This window comes from Canis lupus, chromosome 19, assembly GCF_048164855.1.
Source record: "Canis lupus baileyi chromosome 19, mCanLup2.hap1, whole genome shotgun sequence".
NCBI lineage: Eukaryota > Metazoa > Chordata > Mammalia > Carnivora > Canidae > Canis > Canis lupus.
In genome coordinates this window covers 55471700-55496102 of record NC_132856.1, presented here as the reverse complement: position 1 = coordinate 55496102, position 24403 = coordinate 55471700, and the positions used below count along the sequence as shown (strand labels likewise).

Sequence of the window (24403 nt, the reverse complement as noted above, 5' to 3'; positions counted from 1 at the left end):
GCCTTTTTATAGCAGAATAATATTCCATTGTGTGGATACCACATTTGTTTAACAGTTCATCCATTGATAGACACATATGCTTCCCACATTTTGACTCTTTTCAATGGTGTTTCTATGAACATTTCTGTACAAGTATTTGATAGAACACACATTTCCAACTCTTTGGGTATATACCTAGGAGCGGAATTGCGAGATCATACGGTAATTCTATGCTTAACTTTTTTTTTTAAATATATTATTTATTTATTCATGAGAGACAGAGAGACAGAGACAGAGAGAGACAGAGACACAGGCAGAGGGAGAAGCAGGTGCCATAGAGGGAGCCCGATGTGGGACTCGATCCCGGGACTCCAGGATCACGCCCTAGGCCAAAGGCAGGTGCAAAACTGCTGAGCCACCCAGGCGTCCCAACTATGCTTAACTTTGAGGGGCTCCCAAACTGTTTCCCACAGTGGTTTCACCAATTTACATTTCTATTAGCAATGTATAAAGGTTCCAATTTCTCCACATTGTCTCCTATATCTTTATTTAAATTTATAGCCAACTTCATAGATATGAAATGCTTATCTCACGACTTTGATTTACATTTCCCTACTGACTATGACAATGAGCATCTGCACCTGGAGCTTTGGTGTATACTTTTCAACTTGGAAGAATGTAAAGCCTGGCAGCTGCCTCCCCCATGAGGTAGATCAGAGGGAGGGAGGGAGACTGACTCTGGTGACATCACCTGAAGCCTGGATCCACCCATATCTGCAGCTTGATCCTTAACTTCAAAAGTATATATGCTGATTGTCCTTTTGTCATTTCAGCCAGCTGGAGCTGAACATTTTATCCGCTGCCACAAAGAGTCCTCCCTGATGGTGACTGGGACTTACCAAGATCACATGGCTAGTTTGAATTAGACAAATATCCAGACCTCCTACCCACCTGCTGCCTCCATAGCCCAAGAGGGGGCTGTGAGGATGGGTCAGCACAGGCCAGGAGATAGGCATTGAGGACAAATTGTTGCTGTGTATTTAGGGACAGAAGCATGAGGGCGGGGGAGGGACAGGAAGCAGAGTTTCTCTATCTGCCCTTATCCCCACGGAAGGTTTTAGAAAATCTCTTGGAAGTACAGCTCCTCTCCCCCACCAAAAACACCAAGATAACATTCTGCAGACAATTTTATATGTTTTCAGAAACTCCCTCACTCTCTGCCCTCCCCCCCACACACACCTCTTCCCACCATGATCCATCCTGGGGCCAGGGATGAAGAGCCTCCAGTTTCTAGAACAAGAAATTCAAAGGGATTTGGAAGCAGTGGACCTGTGATCCGGATTCAATCCTACTGCTGACTAACTGTGGTACAAGGAGCTTTGGGGGAAGGATAGACCCGGTTCGAGTGCAGGCTGTGTGGTCCTGGGTACATTGCTTGCCCTCTCTGTGCCACATCTATAAAATGAGAATATTTGTGTCTATCTGATGAGTTGTGGGAGAGTATTAGGTTCAACGGTGTGTGTCATGATCAGAGAGCACATGATAGCCTCAATAAATATGAGTGGCTCTTCCTCTTTCAATTTCCCCATCTCTCCAGCTGGCCAGATAGGCTAGCCTCTACTCCTTTTGGAGTGACACACTTCAGGGGCCTAGATAACATGCCCTGACAATTCTCTTTTGCAAAGAACATCAAGTGGTCCATGGATACTAAACCTATCCCAGGCCCCCAGATTATGAATCTCTTACTCTACACTCTCCCTCATTTACTAAGCTCCAGTGAGAGTGTTCTTTCTCTCACACCAGTTCATCCACACCCTGGGACTTTTACGCCTGCCATTCCCTCTCCCCAGAATGGTCTTGCCCAGCCAGCTCTCAGCATGGCTGGTCTCCTCTTGTCATTGAGGGTCCACTTGGAAAGTGCATTCCCCCACTGAGCACCCATTTGAAAAGGCTGCTTCCATGCCTCATGGTTCTCTAAAGCATCACCTGCTTTAATATTTTTGCAGGTATTAATGTCTGGAAGGGCTTATTTGTCTTTTTATTTGTCTAACATGTGTCTCCTCGTTAGATAGGGACACTGCATCCTTGTCTTGCACCGCCAGTGGGTAGTGTCAGACATATAGTAGGAACTCAATATGTATTTGTTGAAGAGGTGAGTGAATGAATGAATGAATGAATGAGTGGGAAAACAGATGACTGAGAGAATGACATAGGTGGAGAGAGGGAGGGGTTTAAGGATGAAGGAGGGATAAATTTAGATGTTCTCCAGACTCCATGATAAATGCTTTTTATACATATTTTATCCAAGCAAAAATCCCATGACGGGAGAAACATTTTCACATCACAGACTTATTACAGGTGCTTGAGCTTCAAAGGAGAGAACAATCACTTCCCCCAGATTATACAGCTGCGGAATGGTGGAGCAGGATTCGAGCTTACATCTGCTTAACCCCAAGCCCTGTGCTCTTAACCACCATGGAAATCATCCTCTTCTTGTTCTTGTTGAGGTGTTGTTATTGTGTTGTTGTTGTTGTTGTTTTAATTTTTTTTTATTTATTTATGATAGTCACACAGAGAGAAAGAGAGAGAGGCAGAGACACAGGCAGAGGGAGAAGCAGGCTCCATGCAGGGAGCCCGACGTGGGATTCGATCCCGGGTCTCCAGGATCGCGCCCCGGGCCAAAGGCAGGTGCCAAACCGCTGCGCCACCCAGGGATCCCGTTGTTGTTGTTTTTAATCATCCTCTTGTCCTCCTCTCACTTTAAGAGTTCACCCCTGCTCCCCTTCTGATGCTCATGCCCCAACGACAGCCAGATTACCCAGTCTGGGCCTCCAAGTTGCTTCACTGCCTACCAGTGAGGTGGCCGCCTTAGACCCTGCAAGGTCTCCACACACATGAGTGAGTGCAGAATGAGGTGTCTGTTCTCTGGGATGCCCCCCAAGTCCCAGGGACATTGCATGGCCAAAGACAGGTCCAAAGGGTCTGGTAGTGACTGCCACTATTTATGAAATGCCTGGGCACCAAGCCTCAGCCTGAAGTCCTTGCCAGTGGTTGCCAGGTCCTCACAGCACCTGGTGATCCAGCCTCACAAAGTGAACACAAAGGAAGAAGTGAAAGAGAATAAGGACAGGTCGTGGATGGGGAGCTATGCCAGGCTGCTCCCCCAGGGTCATCAGATTGCTGCACAGAAGGCTCAGGAAGTCATCACTTGTCTTGGGGTGGGGCCATGCAGGACAAGGAGGATGGGGAAAGGGAGCTGAAGGAAAGAACCGTGAGTGCCTCTCAGATTCCTGATGCAGGGCTCCCTCCCCAAGATGCAGGCGAGTTGGCAGGTGCTTGGGTAGTCAAGGAACTAGCAGACGTCAGCAGTTCTTGTTGTCACTGACTTCCACATAGGGCAGCCCCACGGGCCAAGTGTCCCGAGGCCAGTAGCGGACTTTGAGGGTGTGACCTGGCATCTCATACCTGGCATCCACCAAGGCCATGGTAACCATGCCATAAGGAAAGGTGATGCTGATGAGCACATGCCTGTGGGGTACAGGGAGAGGGGGGTGAGGGTGCAAGATGCCAGATGCCCCTGAGCTAGCTTGATGCCCCCACCGTGGTTCTCCTCTCACTTCTCATGGATCCTGACCACCCAAAGGGACCTTTTGGATCAGACCCTTGATTGAAAACAGCCCCCCGCCACACACACACACACACACACACACACACACACACACACAAGTCCCAATATCTGTGTGCTTCCCCTCTCTGCCTCCTGGCCCCTGCTCCAAGCCCTGGCATCTGAGATTTTCTGGTTCTGGGGCACCATATCACTAGGCAAATGCTTACCAGATGCTATGCAGGTAAAAGAAATTGATCTGTTGCCAGAAACTGCAAAGCAAGCGGTCACTGATCCAGCTGGTCAATGCAAAAGCCCATAAAATTACGGAGACCTCCATTATATGCCGAAGCTCCTTATTGCTGGTCCTAGGGAGAGAAGATGAAGACCAGAGCCTGACTCAGGTAGCAGAGCCTGAAGGGGCTGATGGGAAACTCCTCCCTCCAAGGCGATGAGGCTGGGAGGAGGGAATGGCCAAGAGTACGAGAGGGAGGGGGCCTAATTTGTGAGTATTGCTAACATTTGCTGAGCACTTATAGGATGCCACATGCAGTTCTGAAAGTTCTTCAGATTAAAAACTCAGTCCTCACAACAACGCTATCATTCTCATTTTGTAGATGAGAAAACAGGCATGTGAGATTAGGGTATGCTCCAACCCCACCCAAGGTTACAAAGCGAGTAAATGGCAGAGCCGGGGTCTGAACCAGGTTTGTCAGGCTGCAGATTTCTTAACCAATAAGCCCTCCCCTGTTTGTGTTTGGGGCTGTAAGTGTGTGCACACCTGTGAGTCAGTGGATGAGAACTCATGACTGTGTGGCTATGGGAATGTGCATGTCCGTGTGTGGGAGGGCAAATTCTCTGGAGGCCATGTCTTGGGACAACTCAATATCAGAATCCGTTTCTCTAAAAGCAGAGCTGACCCAGCACCCTTTAGGAAAGAGGCAATAATTCCTGTGTGCCCCAGAGTCTAAAATGGGATGGTTTGAACATCAAAAAACAATAATGAGTAGGGACTGGTGAAATATAAATATAGAGTCTGAGGATCTGGTTAACAGCATTGTTTCATCATCAATTTCCTCCTTTTGAGGTTGTTCTATGGTTACACAGGATGCTCCATTGGGAGAGGCCGGGGGAAGCTGGATGAAGGATACCCAAGACTCTGCACTATTTTTGCAACTTGCCATGAGTCTGTAACTACTTCAAAATAAAAAAGTTGGGGATCCCTGGGTGGCTCAGTGGTTTAGCACCTGCCTTCGGCCCAGAGTGTGATCCTGGGGTCCCGGGATCGAGTCCCCCATCGGGCTCCCTGCATAGAGCCTGCTTCTCCCTCTGCCTGTGTCTCTTCCTCTCTCTCTCTCTCTCTCTCTCTCTCTCTCTCCCTCTCATGAATAAATAAATAAAATCTTTAAAAAAAAACAAAAAAGTTAAAAATATAGCACAGCGACTGCAATGAATTGAATCACTTCTGAAATATAAACATCTATGAGTTCATAATAATACTTGTTTTTTATTTTTTTTTTTTTTTTTTTTATTTTTTTTTTTTTTTTTTTAATACTTGTTTTTTAATTTCATTGGTCCCTACTAGAGATGGCTAAGGCCCCAACTCATTACTCTGAAAATAGATCAATTAAGGGAAAGAATCAATTATCCATCCTGGCATTTCTGTGCCAACTGTATTTCCAGGTTGATGAGCGAAAGTCCTTGATGGAAGAACTCCAGGTAATCATTGCAAAAGAAATAATGGAATCTGCAAACCACTGTTTTGCAACCACTAATGAATGACTCTATGGATGGGAGCGGTGTGCCTGAATGGCTGCAGAAATCATTAGGTGAAAAGTCGGTAGAAAACTTTATAATAAAGGAAGGAAATGACACCACCTGAATCCACTGATCAACCTTAATAGCACTAACTGTGGAGCAACCACTCATTATGGGGTCCTAATGGCATGGAACAAGAAACACCCAGCAGCACACATGAAATATTCTGGCCTCAAAATATGTAAACCTAAATCTAGATCTAACTATTAATTTTCAAGAAATTTTTAAAAATTAAACACACACACACACACACACACACACACACACAATGAAAGATACCACAGGAAACAGACAGCCAAACCTAGAATGTTCTCCAGGATAAATGATGGAGTTTCTGTTATCAAATCAGAGGCATGGAGATAGGGGAGAGAGGGTGAGACTGCTATGACAAAATTGTGTTTGCATCCCAATTTCAACAAGACTGGTTGTAAGAAGGCATCTTGAGAAGCTGAGGCAACATTGGTGCAATCTGGGCATTGTCAACTTGATTAGCCCTGTGTGTGCCATGTCTTCCATCTGTCCCTCTAGATCCTTCTCTACCCCTCTCCATTCTGCCCTATGCCCCCAGGGAGGTGGGGTGCTGGGCTGTGTGGACTGAATCCAGGGCTCTCTTGTCCTTGGGCTTCCAATTAGATTAGCCAATGGTTTCTAGTTGGATTAGCCAATGGCTTCCAATTGGGTTGGCCATGGTTTCCAGTTGGGTTGGCCAATGGAGCACTCCTGCAAGAAACTAAAGGGTCAGAGGGGGGTATGGTTAGAATATTTATTTTCCTGGCCTCCTCCATGTGGGGTTGGCTCAGGCTAGCTGCAACCAGAAACTGGAGGTCACGGTTCTTGTTAAGGAATCCCTTTCCAGGGACCCCTGGGTGGCGCAGCGGTTTAGCGCCTGCCTTTGGCCCAGGGCGCGATCCTGGAGACCCGGGATCGAATCCCACATTGGGCTTCCTGTGCATGGAGCCTGCTTCTCCCTCTGCCTATGTCTCTGCCTCTCTCTCTGTGTGTGTGTGACTATCATAAATAAATAAAAATTTAAAAAAAAAGGAGTCCCTTTCCACAAGACTCTCTCCTTCCAGACTCTTGTCATCACTCCCTCCCATCGCCCCCCACCCCAGGTCTCCTGATGGTCATAGGATCCCACTCTTATCAGCACAGTGGTTCTGAATGATCCCTAGTTATTTTCGTATACCTGCTCTCTCCTTTGTAAATAACCCTTTTATTCAGCTCCCCTCAAATGGCTCCATTTCAGAGACCCCTCTCTGTCCTGCCAGGACCTAGTATGGGTTAAAAAAATAACAATTCTTTATTTGGGAGAGTAAAATCCTGAAAAGTTAATGGATGCCAGTATATGGAATCTTTGGGGGGTATGTATAATGCAGGTTGGCAAAATGCTGATGGTTTTCAGGACTGGTTAGTGGGCACACAGAAGTTTCTCGTTCAACAGTCTCTGCTTGTATGTATGTTTAGGGTTTCAGCCTTAGGTTCCAATCCTAACCCTGCCCCTTGTTAGTAGATGATCTTGGGGATGGGACATCCCTCCCTTAAGCCTGGAATCAATGAGAACTCTGTGCCTGAAAGGTGGTATGTGAAGTAAGGGGACTGCTTGGAGGGGGATGGGAGCCACCTTCCCAGGCAGGTCTGTAACCACCACCCACTTCTTATATTCCTGGAACACGATGTAGAGGATGTGCACAGCGATGCTGTTGAGGGCATATGCGTTGATCACGGGCCTCAGGAAGGACAGGAAGGTGCTGATCACAGTGGTGATGATGACGAAGCAGATGAAATGGGGCCTGGGAAAAGAAGGACTCAGTTGTGGGAGGGTAGCTGGGAGGGTCCTGGGGGCTTCAGGCAGGGTCAGGAGATCTTGTGGCAGAGGTAGATGAGCAAAGGGAAGGGTTCCAGGGAGCCCAACTGGACCCAGAAACAGGTCTTAATGTTCCCAGGTGGGCTCATCAGAAGGGTCTGATGAAACATCCCAGGTGGGCCCAGGCAGGGTCTGAAGGGGGCCACAGGGGTGGGGGTGGGTAGGATGATGAGAGGGTCTCGGGGGCTTAGATCAGTAGAGGGTTTCAGGGCTCAGGTGAGGTCAAACAAAGGATTTAGGGGAGATGAGTAGGATTAAGGAAGGGATTACAGAGGTCCCAGACACTATCAGGAGAGGGGTCCTGGAAGGCTCAGGTAGGTCAAATAGGGTCAGGAGAGAGATTCAGAAGGGTCTCAGGTCAAGAGAGGGGCCCAGGAGAATCCAAGAAAAATTACAGGGGGCCCAGGTGATAGGCTTAGGAGAGAGGTCTTTGGGGCCCAGGTAAGCTTAGGTATGGGTTCCTGGGACCCCCAGGTGGCTTTGGATATGTTCTGGAGAAGGTTCCACACTCTTTGGGTAGGATCAGGAGAGGATTTCCAGGGGTCTCAACTCACTCAAAGGAGGAGTCTCTGGCAGCCAGTTAAGTCAGGTAGGGTCAGGGGAAAACCCTGGGGTGATCAGGTGAGGGTTTCCAAGGATCTCAAGTGGGCTCACAGAGTGACCCTGGAGCCCAGATGGACTCTGGTAGAATCAACAGAGGACCAGCCCCCGCCCCACCTGTTCTCTCCTAGGAAAGTGGGAAAGTAGCAGCGGGGCATCCATATGCTGTAGCTACTGGCCAGCAGCCACAGGATAGCGATCTCATCCAGCAGCTGGCCCAGGAAGCTAAGCGTCATGTGGAAGTACATGGAGAACAGGCCTGGAGCAAGAGACAAAGGTAGGTGGTCAAAGGGGCTGTCCCCACCCCTACCACCCCACTGTCACAGACCCCCACCTACCTATGACCATGAAGAGGATGCAGATGATGTAAACATAGCGGGAGCGTTTCTGGGCATAGGGGTGCATCAGAAACATCATGAGAGGCCCAAAGATGAAGAAGGTGACATTGCTGAACTGAAAAAGAGGACATTGGGGACGGGGGGGCGTTGTCAGAAGTGGAGGCAGAGCAGGGCTGCCCCTGTGTCCAAACCCTCAGTTATTAGCCAATTGGTCGACCTGTACTCTTTCAGGCAATTAATCAACCCAGAGTTTGTCATTCTTTCAGTTGATCTTGGCAGTCTACCAGTCATCAATACATTCCATTCGTTGGAATAATCAGTAATCCGTCTGTTATTCTATGAGCCCATTCATTCATTCAGTGAGTATGGCAAAGACTATCTACTAACCTTCTGCATACATTCACCCTCTTTTCCTTTTAAAAACAAGATAGAAATGTCAATGAATCTATTACTTTTTTCTTTCTCAAATGTGAGCTATATTTATCAAGATTGACTGTATTAGATATTGAAACTGAGAAATTTTCAAAATCCAGGACTATGCAAGCACATATTCCCTTGGCCATCTGAAAGATGATGTCATTACTCATCACAAAGCCACTAGAAGATTCCATCGTACCCTGGTGAGATCCTTAGAGTGGAAAAAGCACATACAATCTTTGTATTATTATGAAAGTAATTTTCACCTCGAGGAACCTCTGAAAGGCCTCAGAGACCTTGCAGTGTCCCTGGACATTATTACCAGGACCACTTCTCCATGAACAGCAGAGCCAAGTAGCTTGATAATGTTGAACTGCTGAGTTAACATTCCAGAACCACCTACCTCTAGGCTTCCATTTCAAAAAATAATAAGATATTATTTTTTCTATTTAAGCTGTTCTTAGTGGGCTGTTTCATTTGAAACCAAAGCATCCCAGTTACGGGCTTCTGCATCCAAGTGACATGGGATTGGATCTATGCTCCCCCTCTCACTAACTGTGAGGAGTAAATTCAATGCTCTAACCTACCATATCTGTATTTGTGTCATATGCATAATGCCATTTGCCTTTTCATGTTGTTGACCCAGAGATCCTCAGGCCTCAGTAGTTTGTGAGTACAATTAAGGTGACAAGTACATTTGCACCAGAATTTCAAGGGTTCAGAGTCCCTGGCCACTGATACAGGACTTCAAAGTCCCCTCAATGTTCCCCCCAGATATATCTGAGCCATGGTGTGTCTCTCACATGAGCTCAGAAACAAGTGTCCTCGCAGTCATCTACCTGCCAACTTGAGGTCAGCCAGCTGGCTTACTCAATTACATCCTTCTCTCTCCAATAAAATCTTCCCCTTGTAAATGCCCCATCACCCGTGTCCCATCTCAGAAAGTGAAGAAATAGTGCCCTGTTAACCAGGGCGCTCCGTTATTTCTCAGAACCTGAGTCTGAAGGATGCTGACTCAAAAATAAAGAGCGCAAGGAAATGTAATTTGAAACCACAATGAGCTATCACCTCATGCCAGTCAGAATGGCTGGTATTTAAAAAAAAGAAGAAGAAGAAGAAATAACAGGTGTTGGGTAAGACTTTGGAGAAAAGGAAGCCCTCATGCACTGTTGGTGGGCATGCGAGTTCGTGTAGCCACTCTGGAGGTTCCTCAAAAAATTAGAAATATAAATATCATATGATCCAGTAATTCTGCTGCTGGGCATTTACCCCCACCCCCAAAAAAAACCCATTACTTTGTAAAGATATATTCACCCCTGTGTTTATTGAAGCTTTATTTACAACAGCCAAGCTACAGAAGCAGTCCAAGTGTCCACTGATACATGAATGGCTAAAGAAGATGTGGTGTATATTCTGTATATATATATATATAATGTGGTGTATATTCTGTATATTATATATATATAATATATTGACTATATATATTATATATAATATATAATATAAATATAATAGTACTCAGCCGTAAAAGAAATGAAATCTTGCCATTTGTGACAATATGGAGGGACCTAGAGGGTATTTTGCCAAGTAAAATTGGTCAGAGAAAAACAAATACCATATGATTTCACTTAATATGTAGAATCTAGGGATCCCTGGGTGGCGCAGCGGTTTGGCGCCTGCCTTTGGCCCAGGGCGTGATCCTGGAGACCCGGGATCGAATCCCACGTCGGGCTCCCAGTGCATGGAGCCTGCTTTTCCCTCTGCCTGTGTCTCTGCCTCTCTCTCTCTCTCTCCTCTCTCTCTGTGACTATCATAAATAAATAAAAATTAAAAAAAAATATGTAGAATCTAAAAAACAAAACAAATCAACAAACAAAAAAACAGAACAGACTCATAAATAGAGAACAAACTGGTTGTTGCCAGAGGGGAAAGGGTGGGGGATGGGTAAAACAGGCGAAGAGGTACAAACTTCCAGTTATAAAATAAACAAGTCAATGGGATGAAAAGTGCAGCATAGGGGGGATAGTCAATAATATTATAGTAACATTTTATTGTGACAGATGGTCACTACACTTAATCGTAGTAAGCACTGTATAATGTATATAATTGTCAAATCACTGTGTTGTACACCTAAAACTAACATAATATTCTATGTCAACCATAATTTAATTTTGAAAAAATACAGAGCACAGTAGCGGGTGTGGGGAAATCATTTACCTGATACAAGGTCACCATCTAGGATGCTAGGTCCTGGGTATCAAGACAAGTTCCCAAGGCAGGAATCCTTCCAGTTCTAGGGAAGCCCATGGCTCTCCTTGGGTGATGGTGAACCAGCTCAAAGACCACAATTTGAGAACCTTTGGCAAACTGGTTCTGCAGCCCATGTTCCCACCCCATGTCCTTGCTTTCCGTATCAAGGTGTCCGATGCCCACCAACGGACAATGTCGAACACATCTCTGGCACAGCCTAGCTCACAGTGGCCACCCAAGAACACACATGCCATGTCTGCATCCTGAGACCCAATCCCACTGGAGTAGACACCTACCCCAAACCAGGCCAATCCGATTTTCTTGGGAATTTGAAACGTGGAGCAGACACAGAGCCTGAGAGTCACCAAAATTGAGTTGCACCATTGTCAACTCTCTAAGGTCTTGGGGTATTGTCCCAGTGTTTAAGATATGGCAGCCGTCTTGCCACCACCACAGACAAGGCTGAGAACACAGGCAAATACTCAAGGGTGGTACCTGCCTTGTGCTGAATCCTACAGACCTATGTTGGATCCCAGCCCTCGCCAGCAACTCATCTCTCCATTTTCTAAGACACCTCAGTGCCTATCCAATGCATTCTTCCTGTTTGGTTTGTTTTTTGTTTTTTGTTTTTGCTTAAGCCAGCTTTCTAATGCTTGAATCCAGCAAAACCATCACCTTTGGCGTATGAGCTGGGTTTCTTTGGTAGCAAGCAACAACAACAACAACAACAACAAAATGAATTTGTGAACTTACACCTTAAATTAAAAAAATGTGTGTAGTTATTTATTTTTCATTCAGTCATTTATTCTGGGGAGCTCATCAATCCAAAGAATTGCAGAAGACAAGGACAACCAGAAATCAGAACAGCTCTGAGGCTCAAATGGACAATCTCTTCAGGGACCAACTTTGGGCATGAATGAATCCAGGCCCAAGATTCAAATTCTGGAGATGTTGCCTGGGCCACAGCTGCCCCCCCCCTTGGCCAGAAGAGGGGGAGCACCTTGATTGACCATCCCATTGAGAACATAACCAGTAGGAGAGGGGCAGTTGGCTGTCATAGGGAAAATGGTGCCATGGATGCTGAATGGGAAAAATCCTAAACCAATCCGACGTTCCTTCTGCTTTCAAACAAATGCCAGCCCTTGGGTGTACTGAGCACAGCTGACGATGCTGAGCCAACCAGTTTCCTGATCTCTGAACCCTCCATTTAAGACACATCTGCGATTCCCATAAATAAAATCCAAACTCTTAAACCTGCCTTGTAAACTCCCTCTATAACTCACCTCTCTCCACCTTTAACTTTATAGTCGAGGTGGAAGGGATAACTCAGCTCCTCCACATGAGCCATACTTTCTCTTACCCCTTAACCTCCAAAAGTTTCCACAGGCTGTTCCCACTGCCTGGAGCACTCTTTGTCCCCACTTACCCCTCTTTGCCAGGCCAACTGCTACTCCATCTTTCACCTGGGCATCACTTTTTGATAAAGCCCTCCCAATCCCCCGAGGGAGAGTCAGGTGGTCTTCTTTTGTGCCCGGTCCCTCTATCCTAACACTTGTCCAGCTGTCCTGAAACTGTCTCACTCTCCCCCTAAACCTGGCTTTGAGAACAGGCTCCATGTCTTCCCCGTTCTCCACTGTAACCTCGGGAAGTGGAAATGGTAAGTGCTCAGTAAACATTTCCTGCTGACCAGATCTCAGGGCACGTTTATGTGCATCACCAGTCACACGCAAGAAAACACTCGGCGGAAGGGCTTGTAGTTCTGCATGGAACTGGAAAGTTCTGGATAGAAGGTGCTGTGACTGTTACTTTCTTATCTTTGGACAGCACAATTTTATAAGTATTGCTTTTAATCCTCACACACACACACACACACACACACACACACACAAGATCTGGCTTTCTAGTTCTTGTGTGGCCATGAGAAAACTGGATCTCGGAGAGGGAGAGTGACTTCTCTGAGGTTGCACAGCTCTGGGGGAGCTCCAAAGTTTGCTTTTACCCCCGTGCTAGTGTGGAGGCTGTGCAAAGGCAATGCATGAGGCCAGGCATCGAAACACTACCTGGCCAGGGATGTGGTTCCAGCTCAACAAGCAGCAAGGGTTACTGCTGCGTTGTTGTTATGGGAGGAAATAGTGACAGGCTTATCCTTGCTCCCAGCTCGGAAGCCAGCTCAAGCAAGACAGAAATTTCTGATAACGCCCCGAGTGCACGCAGAATGAGGGCAAAGAAACGGGCGGAGCCTCTAATGAGCTCCAACTGGCTCCAGAGTCTCCGATAGCATCAGAGGCCGCCCCCTACCGGGGCCTCCCTCCCTGCCTCTGGGGCTGGGCCCCCACATTTCCCAACCACTGGCCCCACCTAGACTCTTCCAGGCGGGAGAGGCGCATGTCCAGGATCACAGCTGGACTCTCTGGGTCCCAGCCCCAGGAGATGCCTTGGCTTTCATTCATTCATTCATTCGCTCATTCATTCATTTGCTTACCAATCATTCCTTCAGTATCTACTATTTTGCCCAAGGACCTCAGCAACGCCCCCTAACAAAGCCTGCCTTCACCAGTGTATCCAGTCAGGGTTTGGGAGACGTTCTGTGCCTCCTTTTCCTCCTCCAACTCCAAGCACCACAGTGAGGATTAGAGAGCCAAGTGCTATGGGGTCGGAGAGTTTTTGTTTTTTTTTTTAAGATTTTTTAAAATTCTTTTTATTTATTCATGAGAGACAGAGAGAGAGAGAGAGAGAGGCAGAGACAGGCAGAGGGAGAAGCAGGCTCCTTGTAGGGAGCCCGGTGTGGGACTCGACCCCGGGTCTCCAGGATTGCACCCTGGGCCGAAGGCAGGCGTTGAACCTCTGAGACACCCAGGGATCCCCAAGGGGCCGGAGAGTTTTGCTCACTGCTGTGAAACTCCGGCATCTAAAGCAGTGCCTGACACACAGTAGGTGCTCAGTAGAGAATAATGCATGCAGAGAAGACGTGTAAATAATGCATCCAGGGACGCCTGGGTGGCTCAGCGGTTGAGCATCTGCCTTCAGCTCAGGGCGTGATCCCGGGGTCCTGGGATCGAGTCCCGCATCGGGCTCCCTGCAGGGAGCCTGCTTCTCCCTCTGCCTGTGTCTCTGCCCCTCTCTCTGTGTCTCTCATGACTAAATAAATAAAATATTTTGAAAAAATAATGCATCCATGTGCCCGGCACAGGTGCTGTACTGGCTGTGTACAACAGGGTGCTGTTATTCTGGAAGAACTTGCCTTTTTGATCACCAGTACCCAGCAGAGTGTCTGGCAAATACATGTGGCTGAGTACCTTAGGTCTGGAAGAAGGAAAGGAGAGAAGGAAGGAATGGGGGAGGAAAAGATGGGAAGAGGGAGGGAGGGAAGAAGGAAGAGAGGGAAGCAGATTGGCCTGAACTGACTGCCATTTCAGCTTTGGGAAAAGGCAGTGGGGGAACCCCTTTCTCATGTTCCCTGCCGCCCCCACCCCCACTGCTTCTCTCTCATCCACTGCTTCACTTGTGGATTTCATCCATCCATTCTTTTTTTTTTTTTTTTTTAAGATTTCATTTATTTATTCATGAAAGACACACAGAAAAGCAGAAACACAGGCAGAGGGAGAAGCAGGCTCCCCATGGGGGAGCCCAATGCGGGACTCGATCCCAGGACCCCAGGATCACGACCTGAGCTGAAGCCCGATGCTCAACCAGTGAGCCACCCAGGTGCCCTCATCCATTCATTCTTGACTCCTTTATTGTCCCTGTCCTCCCCACTGGCCAGTGACCTCCGTGACACCTGTTTTATCCCTGGCTGTGTCCCCAACACCCAGCTCTCTGGGCACGCAGTGGGCGCTCAAGAAAAATTTGCTGACTCAGCCAAATCAAGGAACCTCGCCGAACATCCCAGTGCCCTTTCTTCCCACCGCCAAAGCTTGAACTCCCACCACCCACACCTGGCTCTGTCACCTGTCCAGGACCCCCTCTACATCCACTCAACACATGCACGAGAGTGTTGGTGCAGGGCCCCGGGGCACGGAGCTAGCGCACCAGCCTTACACCCTCCCCGAACAGGACTTACTTGCATGAATTAAAACACACATAATTAATTGTTAATCACTCAGTGACAGGGTGGCCTCACAATGCTGTGCTTAATTAAATGAGAGACTCTGGGACCAGAGCGGCCTGGGCTTTAACTCTGACACTTCCAGCATACGTGACTTCTGTGCACCTGTGATTTACACGCCATGCAACCCTGAGGAGGAAACATACTCTCTGAGCCTTTATTCCTCATTTGTAAAATAGTGGAGAATAAGTCTACCTGCTTCATGAAATTACTGGGAGGATTACAGGAAGTGTTATTTGCTAAATAAAATGAACATCTTGGGATCCCTGGGTGACTCAGTGGTTTAGTGCCACCTTCAGCCCAGGGCATGATCCTGGAGTCCAGGGATCGAGTCCCACGTCGGGCTCCCTGCGTGGAGCCTGCTTCTCCCTCTGCCTGTGTTTCTGCCTCTCTGTCTGTGTGTCTTTCATGAATAAATAAATAAAATATTTTTTTTAAAAAAGAACACCTTAACACTTCCATGTTTCTGTGCTGTGTTTACCTCTAATAGTAGTAGCTTTGTTTATTCGATGCTTAGGATGTGTCAGGAACTGTAAGGTTTTTTTTTTTTTTCAATTGACATATAAATCCCATACATTTTCCCTTTTAAAGGGAAATTCACCCTTTTAAAGTGTGCAAGTCAGTGGGTTTCAATGGACTATTCACAGAGTTGCAGGACCATCACATTTTTAAATTCCAGAACATTCTCATCACTCCAAAAAAGAAACCCTGTCCCCATGAGCAGTCACTCCCCGGCTCCACCCTCACCTCTCCGGACAACCGCTAATCTGTTTCTTATCTCTACAGGTTTGGCTCTTCTGGGCATTTCATATGGATGGAATCTTTACAGTATGTGGCCCTGTGACTGGCTTCTCTCACCGAGCATCGTTTTCGAGGTTCATCTAAGGTGTGGAGTGTGTCAGCGCTTCATTCCTGTTTATGGCTGAGTAGTAGTCCATTGTGTGGATGAATGACAGGGTGTTTGTCCATTCATCCATGACGAGCATTTGGGGTGCCCAGTAGCTGTTTCATCCTCTCCGTGGCCCTGTGGGTTAATCACTATTAGCACCCCATAGCTACTTCCTTTCCGAATAAGTACTCAGTAAATATTTGCTGAATAAATATGAATGAATGAATGAATGAATGAATGAATGAGTCTTTCTTCCCTATACTACCTGCATGCTGTACTTTTGACTTTACTTTTTTTTTGTCTGTCTCCTCCACCCACCCCAGGACACCAGCCCAGTGAGGGCAGACGTTTTTGTTTGCTTTGGTCACCTGTGTCCCCAGAGCCTGAAACAGCGCCTGACTCAATCCATTCTTGTTGAATCATGAACGAGATGAACGGGTCACTATCTCCTCAAATTGGACCTCCTGTCATCCCCAGAAGGCGTTTTCTGAAGGAGTCTAGAAGTAGAGTGTCTGGGTGGCTCAGTGGTTGAGCCTCTCCCTTGGGCTCAGGTCATGATCCCTGGGTCTCAGGATCAAGGCCTGCATTGGGCTCCCTGCATGGAGCCTGCTTCTCCCTCTGCCTGTGTCTCTGCCTCTCTCTCTCTCTTATGAATAAATAAATAAAATCTTAAAAAAAAAAAAAAAAAGGAACTCATAGGACCTGCTACCACAGCCAGGGGCTCAGAGAGCATGCAGGGAAGAGAGGGACTAGGATCTCCACTCTGCTGAGGCCAGCAACAGGAATGCTCAATTGAAAAGGGGGGTGGGGAAAAAAAGAAAAGGGGGGTGGGGAGGCTGTAGGAGGTAAGGGCATGGCACCCTACACCCCCACCCCCTCGCACTCTGACCTCTCTGTCCCTCTTTGTATTCCTATGGTATCCCTCCCCCAGACTACCCTCACCACTGCACCTCTGCCTACGCAAAGGTTCCCTACTCCAGACATACCATCCCTTTGCTCTGTATCCAAGCATCTGAGAGGGAGCTTTCTGGAGAGGACCTGGAGATGCAGAGCTTCTGAAGCTTTGGCAGGATCCCAGGAAAGAAATTCAGCAGCACAGCTGCCTCTCAGAGCCAGGGAGCCTTGACACTTCCTCTGCCACCACTCGAAACTCTCCTAAGTTGTCAGCTGCCCTGAAAGAGGCCACACCTGGAGGCCACCAGGCCAATGCAAGCAGAAGCAAACTGGAGCAGCCCACACCTTGAGTTCTCCTCCATCCCACCTGACCAGGCCCTTCCCACACCCTTGACCTCTGTTCCTGTTGAATATGCCTTCGTGGCTCTCCAGGCTCATTTGTGAAAAGCAACCAGGCGCCCTGACCACTGCCCACCTCATTGAGTCTTTGCTGTTCAAAAGTCACCCATGGCTCCCCAGTGCCTTCATCATGGAGCTCACGCTCCCCTGCCAGGCATTCCTCACTTGGCCCCCAGAAGCCTCCTCCACTTTTCTCTCAGCCCTCATTTCCTCCTTCATAGGCAGCCCGAGCTCTGGCTTTAAGCCACCAACTGTTCCTTGGCCTGCGGTTCCCTGTCACCTCAAGACCTTTGCTCATGCTGGTCCGTTTGCTCCATATGCCTTAGAGAACATTTACTCGTCCTTTAAGCTTTGAGATTCTCTCCCCATTCAGCAAGCAGAGACCTCCTGTGTCGCCCCCAAGGCTCCCCTCTTCCTATTCTGGCCCCTTTGCCCTCTCTCTGCCATCAGCTAACCATGAGGCTGGTCAGCTCTAATCCTAAACACCCCACTTCCTTATCCTGGGAGCACCAAACCTCCCTTGGGACCCCCGGATCAATCAGCACAGGTTGATTCATGGCACTGATGTTGAATGAATGAATGAACCCAATGAGTCCATCAGTAAATATGGGGTATATTTCAAACACTCCGACCCAGTCCTCAAAGCTCGTTCATCTTCATCTCTTCTCATATTCTAGTCACAGAAACACACTTCCTTTCCCCAAACTGTACACCCTCTTTTTTACTTCCAGGGTGAGTACATCTGTATTCTCTCTTCTTCTACCCTTTTCTCGACTACTTCCCTACTTGGCAAGCTTCTATTCATCTTTCTATTTTTATTTTTATTTATTTTTATTTATTATTATTATTTTCTTCTATTCATCTTTCAAAACCCAAACCCTAGGTACCCTCCTCTATGAAACTTGCCAACACCTGAGCTGAGTCCTCAAGTGCTGCCTTCTTCTTCACCCTGATCGTGTGGGGCTTGGCTCTGCCTCCCCCCACTCCAGACTAGTGAACCTTGAAAGCACTGCACTGAGAAAGTAAAAGATTCTGCAGAGTGAAGAGACTCCCTAAACGGATCATGATGAAATCAATGAGAATCAATTTTTGAAAAAAATTCTTGCTAAGGGGGTGCCTGGGTGGCTCAGTCGTTTAGATATCTGTCTGCCTTTGGGTCAAATCATGATCTCAGAGTCCAGGGATCAAGCCTCACGTCGGACTTTCAGCTTAAAACCTTTAAAATAAATTTTTTTTTTGCTACGAATTTTGTCTTCATTTACATACCTTGATCAAAAACATGCTTTTAAAGAGCTGCATAGGAACGCCTGGGTGGCTCAGTGGTTGAGTGTCTGCCTTTGGCTCAGGGCGTGATCCCAGGGTCTGGGGATCCAGTTCCACCTCGGGCTCCCTATGGGGAGCCTGCTTCTCCCTCTGCTGTGTCTCTGCCTCTCTCCCTGTGTCTCTCATGAATAAACAAATAAAATCTTTTAAAATAAAAGATAAAGAGCTGCATAGTATTTGGCCAGAATATATTCAGCCCTACATAGGCTAGTGAAAATGTTATGGCTTCCTTTTTATGTATTCATTTATTTATTGCAATTATAAATGACTCAGACAGGACTTTATATATGAATTTTGTTTTCTATTGGGATTATCTCTTTGATGCAAGTGTCTGGAGGTGCAGTGATGGAGTCAGATCAGAGGTGGTGCTATTTGTAAATCTATGTCTCAACACAACTTGACAAATTGCCCATGGGAAGGTGCAAAATACGAGTGTGCCCACATTCACTACAAAATAAATTCATTAAAAAAATAAAGTAAAATAAAACAAAAATAAATTCATTTTTAAATTACTGATTTGAGAGGCCAAAGAGAAAAGACCTTATTGTTTTCTATTTGGCTGGTTATTTTATACACACACACACACACACACATATACACACACACACACATATATATATAATTATATTATTCTAATATATATATAATTATATTAGAAGCTGACAAACTCTGGCCCCTGTGCCAAATCCACCCATTGTCTTGTTTTGTATGGCTCATGAGCTAAGAGCGACATTTATAATTTTAAATGGTTGAAAAGATATAAAGCATATCTTGTGACATGTGAAAGTTAATGAAATGTGCATTTCAGTGTCCATAAATAAAGTTTTATTGGCACCCGGCCACCCTCATTTGTTTACAATCTGTGGCTGCTTTCCAGGTACAATGGTAGTGCTCAGTCATTTCCATACAGACTGTTTGGCCTGAACAGCCAAAAACAGTTAATATCTGGCCTTCATAGCAAATGCTTGCCAACCCCTGAACTCTATGATTTATTAGCTCTAGTGATGGGTCTGAGATACTCAGAAGCGTTTGGGAGGAGAAAATCTCAGGGAGAGCCTTTGTAACATGGCTTGGGTGCAATTCCTCATGCCCTGGTCTGTTTTGCAAGAGCCTGTTCAATAGGAGAGGAAATGTCCAAGTGTGTTCACACCAGGGAAAGGTAACTATTAATTTGCGAAACTTTTGTTTCTGTTTGATAAGTATGTGGAAATGCAGGTACTGGGTGATGATGATGTAGAAGTCTAGTATGTGTCATGACCATGTCTCCTGCAGAGTGCGTCTCCCAGTCGCTCAGCTTGCTGCATTTATAGACAGGCCCGAGGAGGGCTGAACGGAAGGCTATTTTGCATGGTCATGTGCAGCTAGACTGGAGGCTCAGCCCAGTCCTAAGTCAGCCCTTTCTCGGTGCCTTTTGTGAGGACCCCCCACCTCGGGGTGGGCTGCCAGAGAATCCAGAGAGAAGGGTCCCAGAACCTCACACCTCTTCTCCACCTCAGAGTTGAGCACGTTCAGCCCTCTCCCATCATCAGGTGAGGAGACTGAGGACCAGAGTCAGTGTCTCTGTCAGGAGGAGCAAGAGCCATGGAGATCACAAGGAACCCCTGAATCCTAAACCCCCACCTCCCCGCTCTGGAAAGCGGAGAGGTCAAGCAGGGCAAAAGCAGCCAGGCCAGCCCGAGACTGAACTCCCACTGCCCCATCCCCCCAAAACAATCTCTTGGAAACCCCAAGTTCAAATTCTAGCTCTGAGTGCTGGAGTGACCCTTGGCATATCTTTCAGCCTCCCTGAAGGTCATTTCCTCACCTGGACAACAGGATGAACCCTGTATGCCTAATTCTCAAAGTCAACGTGAAGATTAAACAAGATTTTCCCTGTAAAATGTGTAGTACAACGCCTGCCACACAGTAAGTGCTCAATAAAGGTATGTTTGCATCACTTGCCACTTACTGAGCACCCTCGCTCTGTGCAGGGTCCAGAGCAAAGCACATGGCCTCATCACCCACCATCCCACGGGCTCCAGGAAGGTAGGCAACCTGCCTTATGCACAGCAGTCTCCCCAGCACCCCGTGCGGGGGTAGCACGGACACCTGCATCTTTGGCTGCTTTGCATCTTCCAGGTTTTGCTGAAATGCCAGTGCCAGTTAGGCATTTGGAACCTTTCTAATATGGCCCCATAGCAAGGGCTGGGGGAAGGATCACCCACAGTTGCTAGTATCCCCAGACTGGAGCGGTCCCCGGGACATGGGACTCTCAATGCTGAAACCAGGACAGGCCCCCGCAAACTGGAATGAGTTGGTCCACCTAGGCTGGGGGTACAGCTGAGAACAAACTAGACACAGTCACCTCCCCCTGGAAGCCCTTCCTGATTCCACCACCACCACCACCACTGGCTCCCCATGCCCTCCCTGCTCCGCCAGGCTGCCTGTGCATCTCCCTTCACCGCGCCATCACCCTGGGTTGTGAATGCCCGGAGTCACAGCTTTGTCCTCCGCTCCAGGAGGGCAGAGGCTGGCTGTTTTCCTGGGGCCTGCTGCATTTCCAAAACCTACCACGGAGCCCGATGCCAAATAAAGACCAACAAATGAATGAAAGCCAGCGCTCCTTGCCTAACAAACGAGCAAAAGCTCAGATGCGGTGAACACTGAGGCAGGCTCCCCCAGCGACCATGTGGAGAAGTCGGGCCTGCACCCCGGGCTGTTAGGACCGCCACCCCCAGCCCTCCGCCCTGGACCTCACCGTGTTGTAGAACTCGGCCACCAGCTCCGAGTACTGAAAGTTACTCTCACACCAGTCCACCTCGGAACTCTGGTAGGCGAAGATGCTGGGCATCGTGATGCGGCACCCACTGCCCGCTGGCTCAGTCTGGCAGAGAGGAGCATGAGAGCCTAGAAGGGCCCGGCCCAGGTGAGACAGGCAGAGGACAGCTGGTTGCCCCACGGCAGGCAGGCAGGTAGGCAGGCTGAGAGGAAAAACCTGCTGAACCACTCCCCGGTTGCACCAGGGCAGCCTCGCTGTGCGGTGGCGGTGGGGCGGCTGCCCTGGGCATAAGCAGAGGGGCTGGCATCATCTGGGAGAAGGGGAGGATGGGGGCTGGGGAGGTCAGGGAGCACACCTCCCATCCCTATCCACTAGGAGTGGGAGTCGGGGGAACTGCTATCAGAATAGTAATAATGAATGAGCCCATTGAGAGGAGGATCCTGGCTAGCCCCATTTTACAGATGAGCAAACTGAGGCAGAAAGAGCAAAGTCACTGGCTGAGGGCATGCAAGGTGGTGAAAACAGGCAGTTGAGACCAGACTCCAGGCTCTCAACCATCAGGTCTACCTACCTCCACGCTGCCCAAGCTCCATGCGGCTACTTCCCACAGCAGGGGCAACAGTGGGTAGCACACCCACCCCAATGGGCCTGGCTCAGCCGCCTTGGAGTCCTTGGCTATGTGACCTGGCCCGCTCATTTCACCTTTGGGGGCCTAGGTCTTCCTGTTTGTGTTATGGGAGATTGGGCTGAATTGCAGCCAGGTCTCTTGCCTGGTCAAAACCCAGAGTGTCCTGACTTCTACCTTGGGCCACCTTCAAGATCCCCGTGAAGGGAGAAAATCTGCAGTCTTCCAGGCCTGGGGTCCCTAGTCCTGGCTTCTGAGGGCTATAGAAAGCTCTGGTTTTAGAACCAGCAAGGGCTGGATTTGAATTCTGAGTTGCTCCCCTTCTTAAATTGTATGACCTGGGCAAGTGAATCCACCTGTTTGCTCATCTGTACTATGGGGAGGACGGGGGATAGACCCAATGGTTTTTGTTGTTTTTTTTTAAGATTTTTTTAAGGATTTTTAATTTACTCATGAGGGACCCACAGAGAGAGGCAGAGACTTAGGCAGCGGGAGAAGCAGGATCCCTGTGGGGAGCCCAATGAGGGAGGGATTCGAACCCCGGACCCCGGACCCCGGGATCACAACCCAAGTCCAAGACAGATGCTCAACTGCTGAGCCACCCAGTCGCCCTCCCTTTTCAATGCCAAATAGTTCAAGGAGAGGGGCTCAATTGGTGCTAATACATGTTTATGACCCTTAACACTTAATCCCTTTGTTTGCTAAAAAGTCCTTCAGCAGGCAACAGTATCCTGCCAGAATGTAGTGACACTGTTTATATTGTATTTATTTTTAAATAAGCTTGTCTTATTGCTGGTGATACCCACTTTTCATTCATGGCAGGGTTACTCAATTTCTTTCTTTTTTTTAATTTTTATTTATTTATGATAGTCACACACACAGAGAGAGAGAGGCAGAGACACAGGCAGAGGGAGAAGCAGGCTCCATGCACCGGGAGCCCGACGTGGGACTCGATCCCGGGTCTCCAGGATCGCGCCCTGGGCCAAAGGCAGGCGCTAAACTGCTGCGCCACCCAGGGATTCCCTCAATTTCTTTTTTTAAACATATTGATTTAAGCTTTATAATCCTGGGGGTGGTTGAGTAAATCTATACATGCGAAGAAACTGCATACACACATGTGCACAAATGAACATAACAGCTGTTGAAATCTAAATAAGATCTGTAGACAGCACCCAGGTAAATGCCCTGTTTTTTTCTACTGTATAGCTATACAAAATGTGCTTTTGGAGAAACTGAGGAAAGTGTACAGGAGACGTTCTGAAATTCTTGCAATTTCTTTTTTTCTTGATTTTTTTATTCTTGCAATTTCTTGTGAGTGTATAGTTATTCCAAAATAAAGAGTTGTGTTTCTTTTTAAGTAATTGATTTAGGCTTTTAATTGGTGGATGAATAAATCGACAGAACGTGGTATATCAGTACAACGTAATATGATTCAGCCTCGAGATGGAAGGACATCCTGCCACCTGCCCCCACGTGGACGGACCCCGAGGACAGCGGGCTCTGGGAGGGGACCCAGACCCAGAAGGACACCTCCTGCAGGACCCCACTCCCAGGAGGTCCCCAGAGGAGGCACATCCACAGAGACAGAGAGGAGGTGGTGGGAGCCAGGGGTGGGGCAGGGGGCAGGAGGTCAGGGCTTCCTGGGGGCGGGGTCTCCATGTGGGGAGATGGAAGGTTCTGGAGACGGGTACTGGGGGTGGTCGCACGATTATATGAATGTGCTTTATCTCACAGCTATGCGTTTAAAAATGGTTAAGATGATCAGTTTTATGTTATGTACATTTTAATACTGTTTTTAAAAGTAATTTAGGTTTTTTAGAAGAGTTTTATTTTTTAAAAAAAATTTTTAAAGATTTATGTATGTATTTATTTATTTATTTATTCATGAGAATACACAGAGAGGAGAGAGAGACAGAGGCAGAGACATAGGCAGAGGGAGAAGCAGGCTCCATGCAGAGAGCCTGACGTGGGACTTGATCCCAGGTCTCCAGGATCACATTAGAAGGGTTTTATTTGGCCAAATATAAATAAATAAGAGTTCGGACAGAAGGTAGATAATACGAAAATCTTGAGGGTGGTCTGTGAAGGTCAAACATTTGGGGACTATTGAGCTGGTGCATGCTCAAGGTGTAGCCCGGAGCCTAATACCGTCATTGCTACTATTATTATGGTTATTATTATAATCCACACAATATCAAAGCTTCCATGCTCACACCCTGCCAGAAAGCTGACTTCGAGATCCTCTGGGGAGATGGGAAAGATGCCAGACTTGGAGGTGAGAGGTTCCCAGAGCCTGAATTAAAGGCTGTGCCTGAGTGGCTCTCTACTCCCCCACAATAGCTGAAACCCCACCATTTAGCCATGGCCCTGGTCCCCAAATCCCCCTCCCCAGGTGGGCCAGGTGAGCAATCCTACGCCAGCCCAGCTGAAAGCAGGGAGCCTAAGTCCATGAGGGGTGGAGCACATGGCCTCTGACCTCCCACCTTGCTCAAATCCAGGGCAGGGCCCAGCTGTGGGGATCTGGCTCTCCAGGACTTCAG

The 24403-nt window shown here is 47.7% G+C and overlaps 1 protein-coding gene across 4 annotated transcripts; it reads right to left on the bottom strand.

The window, feature by feature from the left end:
• Positions 1-2250: 2250 nt before the first annotated feature.
• ACER1 (alkaline ceramidase 1) lies at positions 2251-21410 on the bottom strand. Of its 4 annotated transcripts, none has more exons than XM_072787620.1 (6): positions 21218-21410; positions 8204-8318; positions 7983-8124; positions 7054-7191; positions 3814-3951; positions 2251-3507 (listed from the first exon to the last, which is right to left on the bottom strand). In XM_072787620.1, exons 1-6 carry the CDS (start codon positions 21308-21310, stop codon positions 3342-3344), a joined length of 792 nt encoding a protein of 263 aa, XP_072643721.1. In that variant the 5' UTR covers positions 21311-21410; the 3' UTR covers positions 2251-3341. The 4 variants fall into 4 exon arrangements, with proteins under 4 accessions (XP_072643721.1, XP_072643720.1, XP_072643722.1 ...); XM_072787619.1 differs by having other exon boundaries at positions 8204-8313; XM_072787621.1 differs by lacking the exon at positions 21218-21410 and adding an exon at positions 8591-8783.
• Positions 21411-24403: the final 2993 nt, after the last annotated feature.

What these genes read in the sequence shown, in the direction of transcription:
- ACER1 (XM_072787619.1), bottom strand. Translation starts at nt 21,360, where the DNA reads ATGCTCCTCTCTGCCAGACTGAGCCAGCGGGCAGTGGGTGCCGCATCA. An exon ending in CATCCTCTTCATGGTCATAG is followed by an intron (nt 8,125 to 8,203) that starts GTAGGTGGGGGT and finishes CTCTTGCTCCAG; the next exon opens with GCCTGTTCTCCATGTACTTC. An exon ending in ACTTTCCTAGGAGAGAACAG is followed by an intron (nt 7,192 to 7,982) that starts GTGGGGCGGGGG and finishes TTCTTTTCCCAG; the next exon opens with GCCCCATTTCATCTGCTTCG.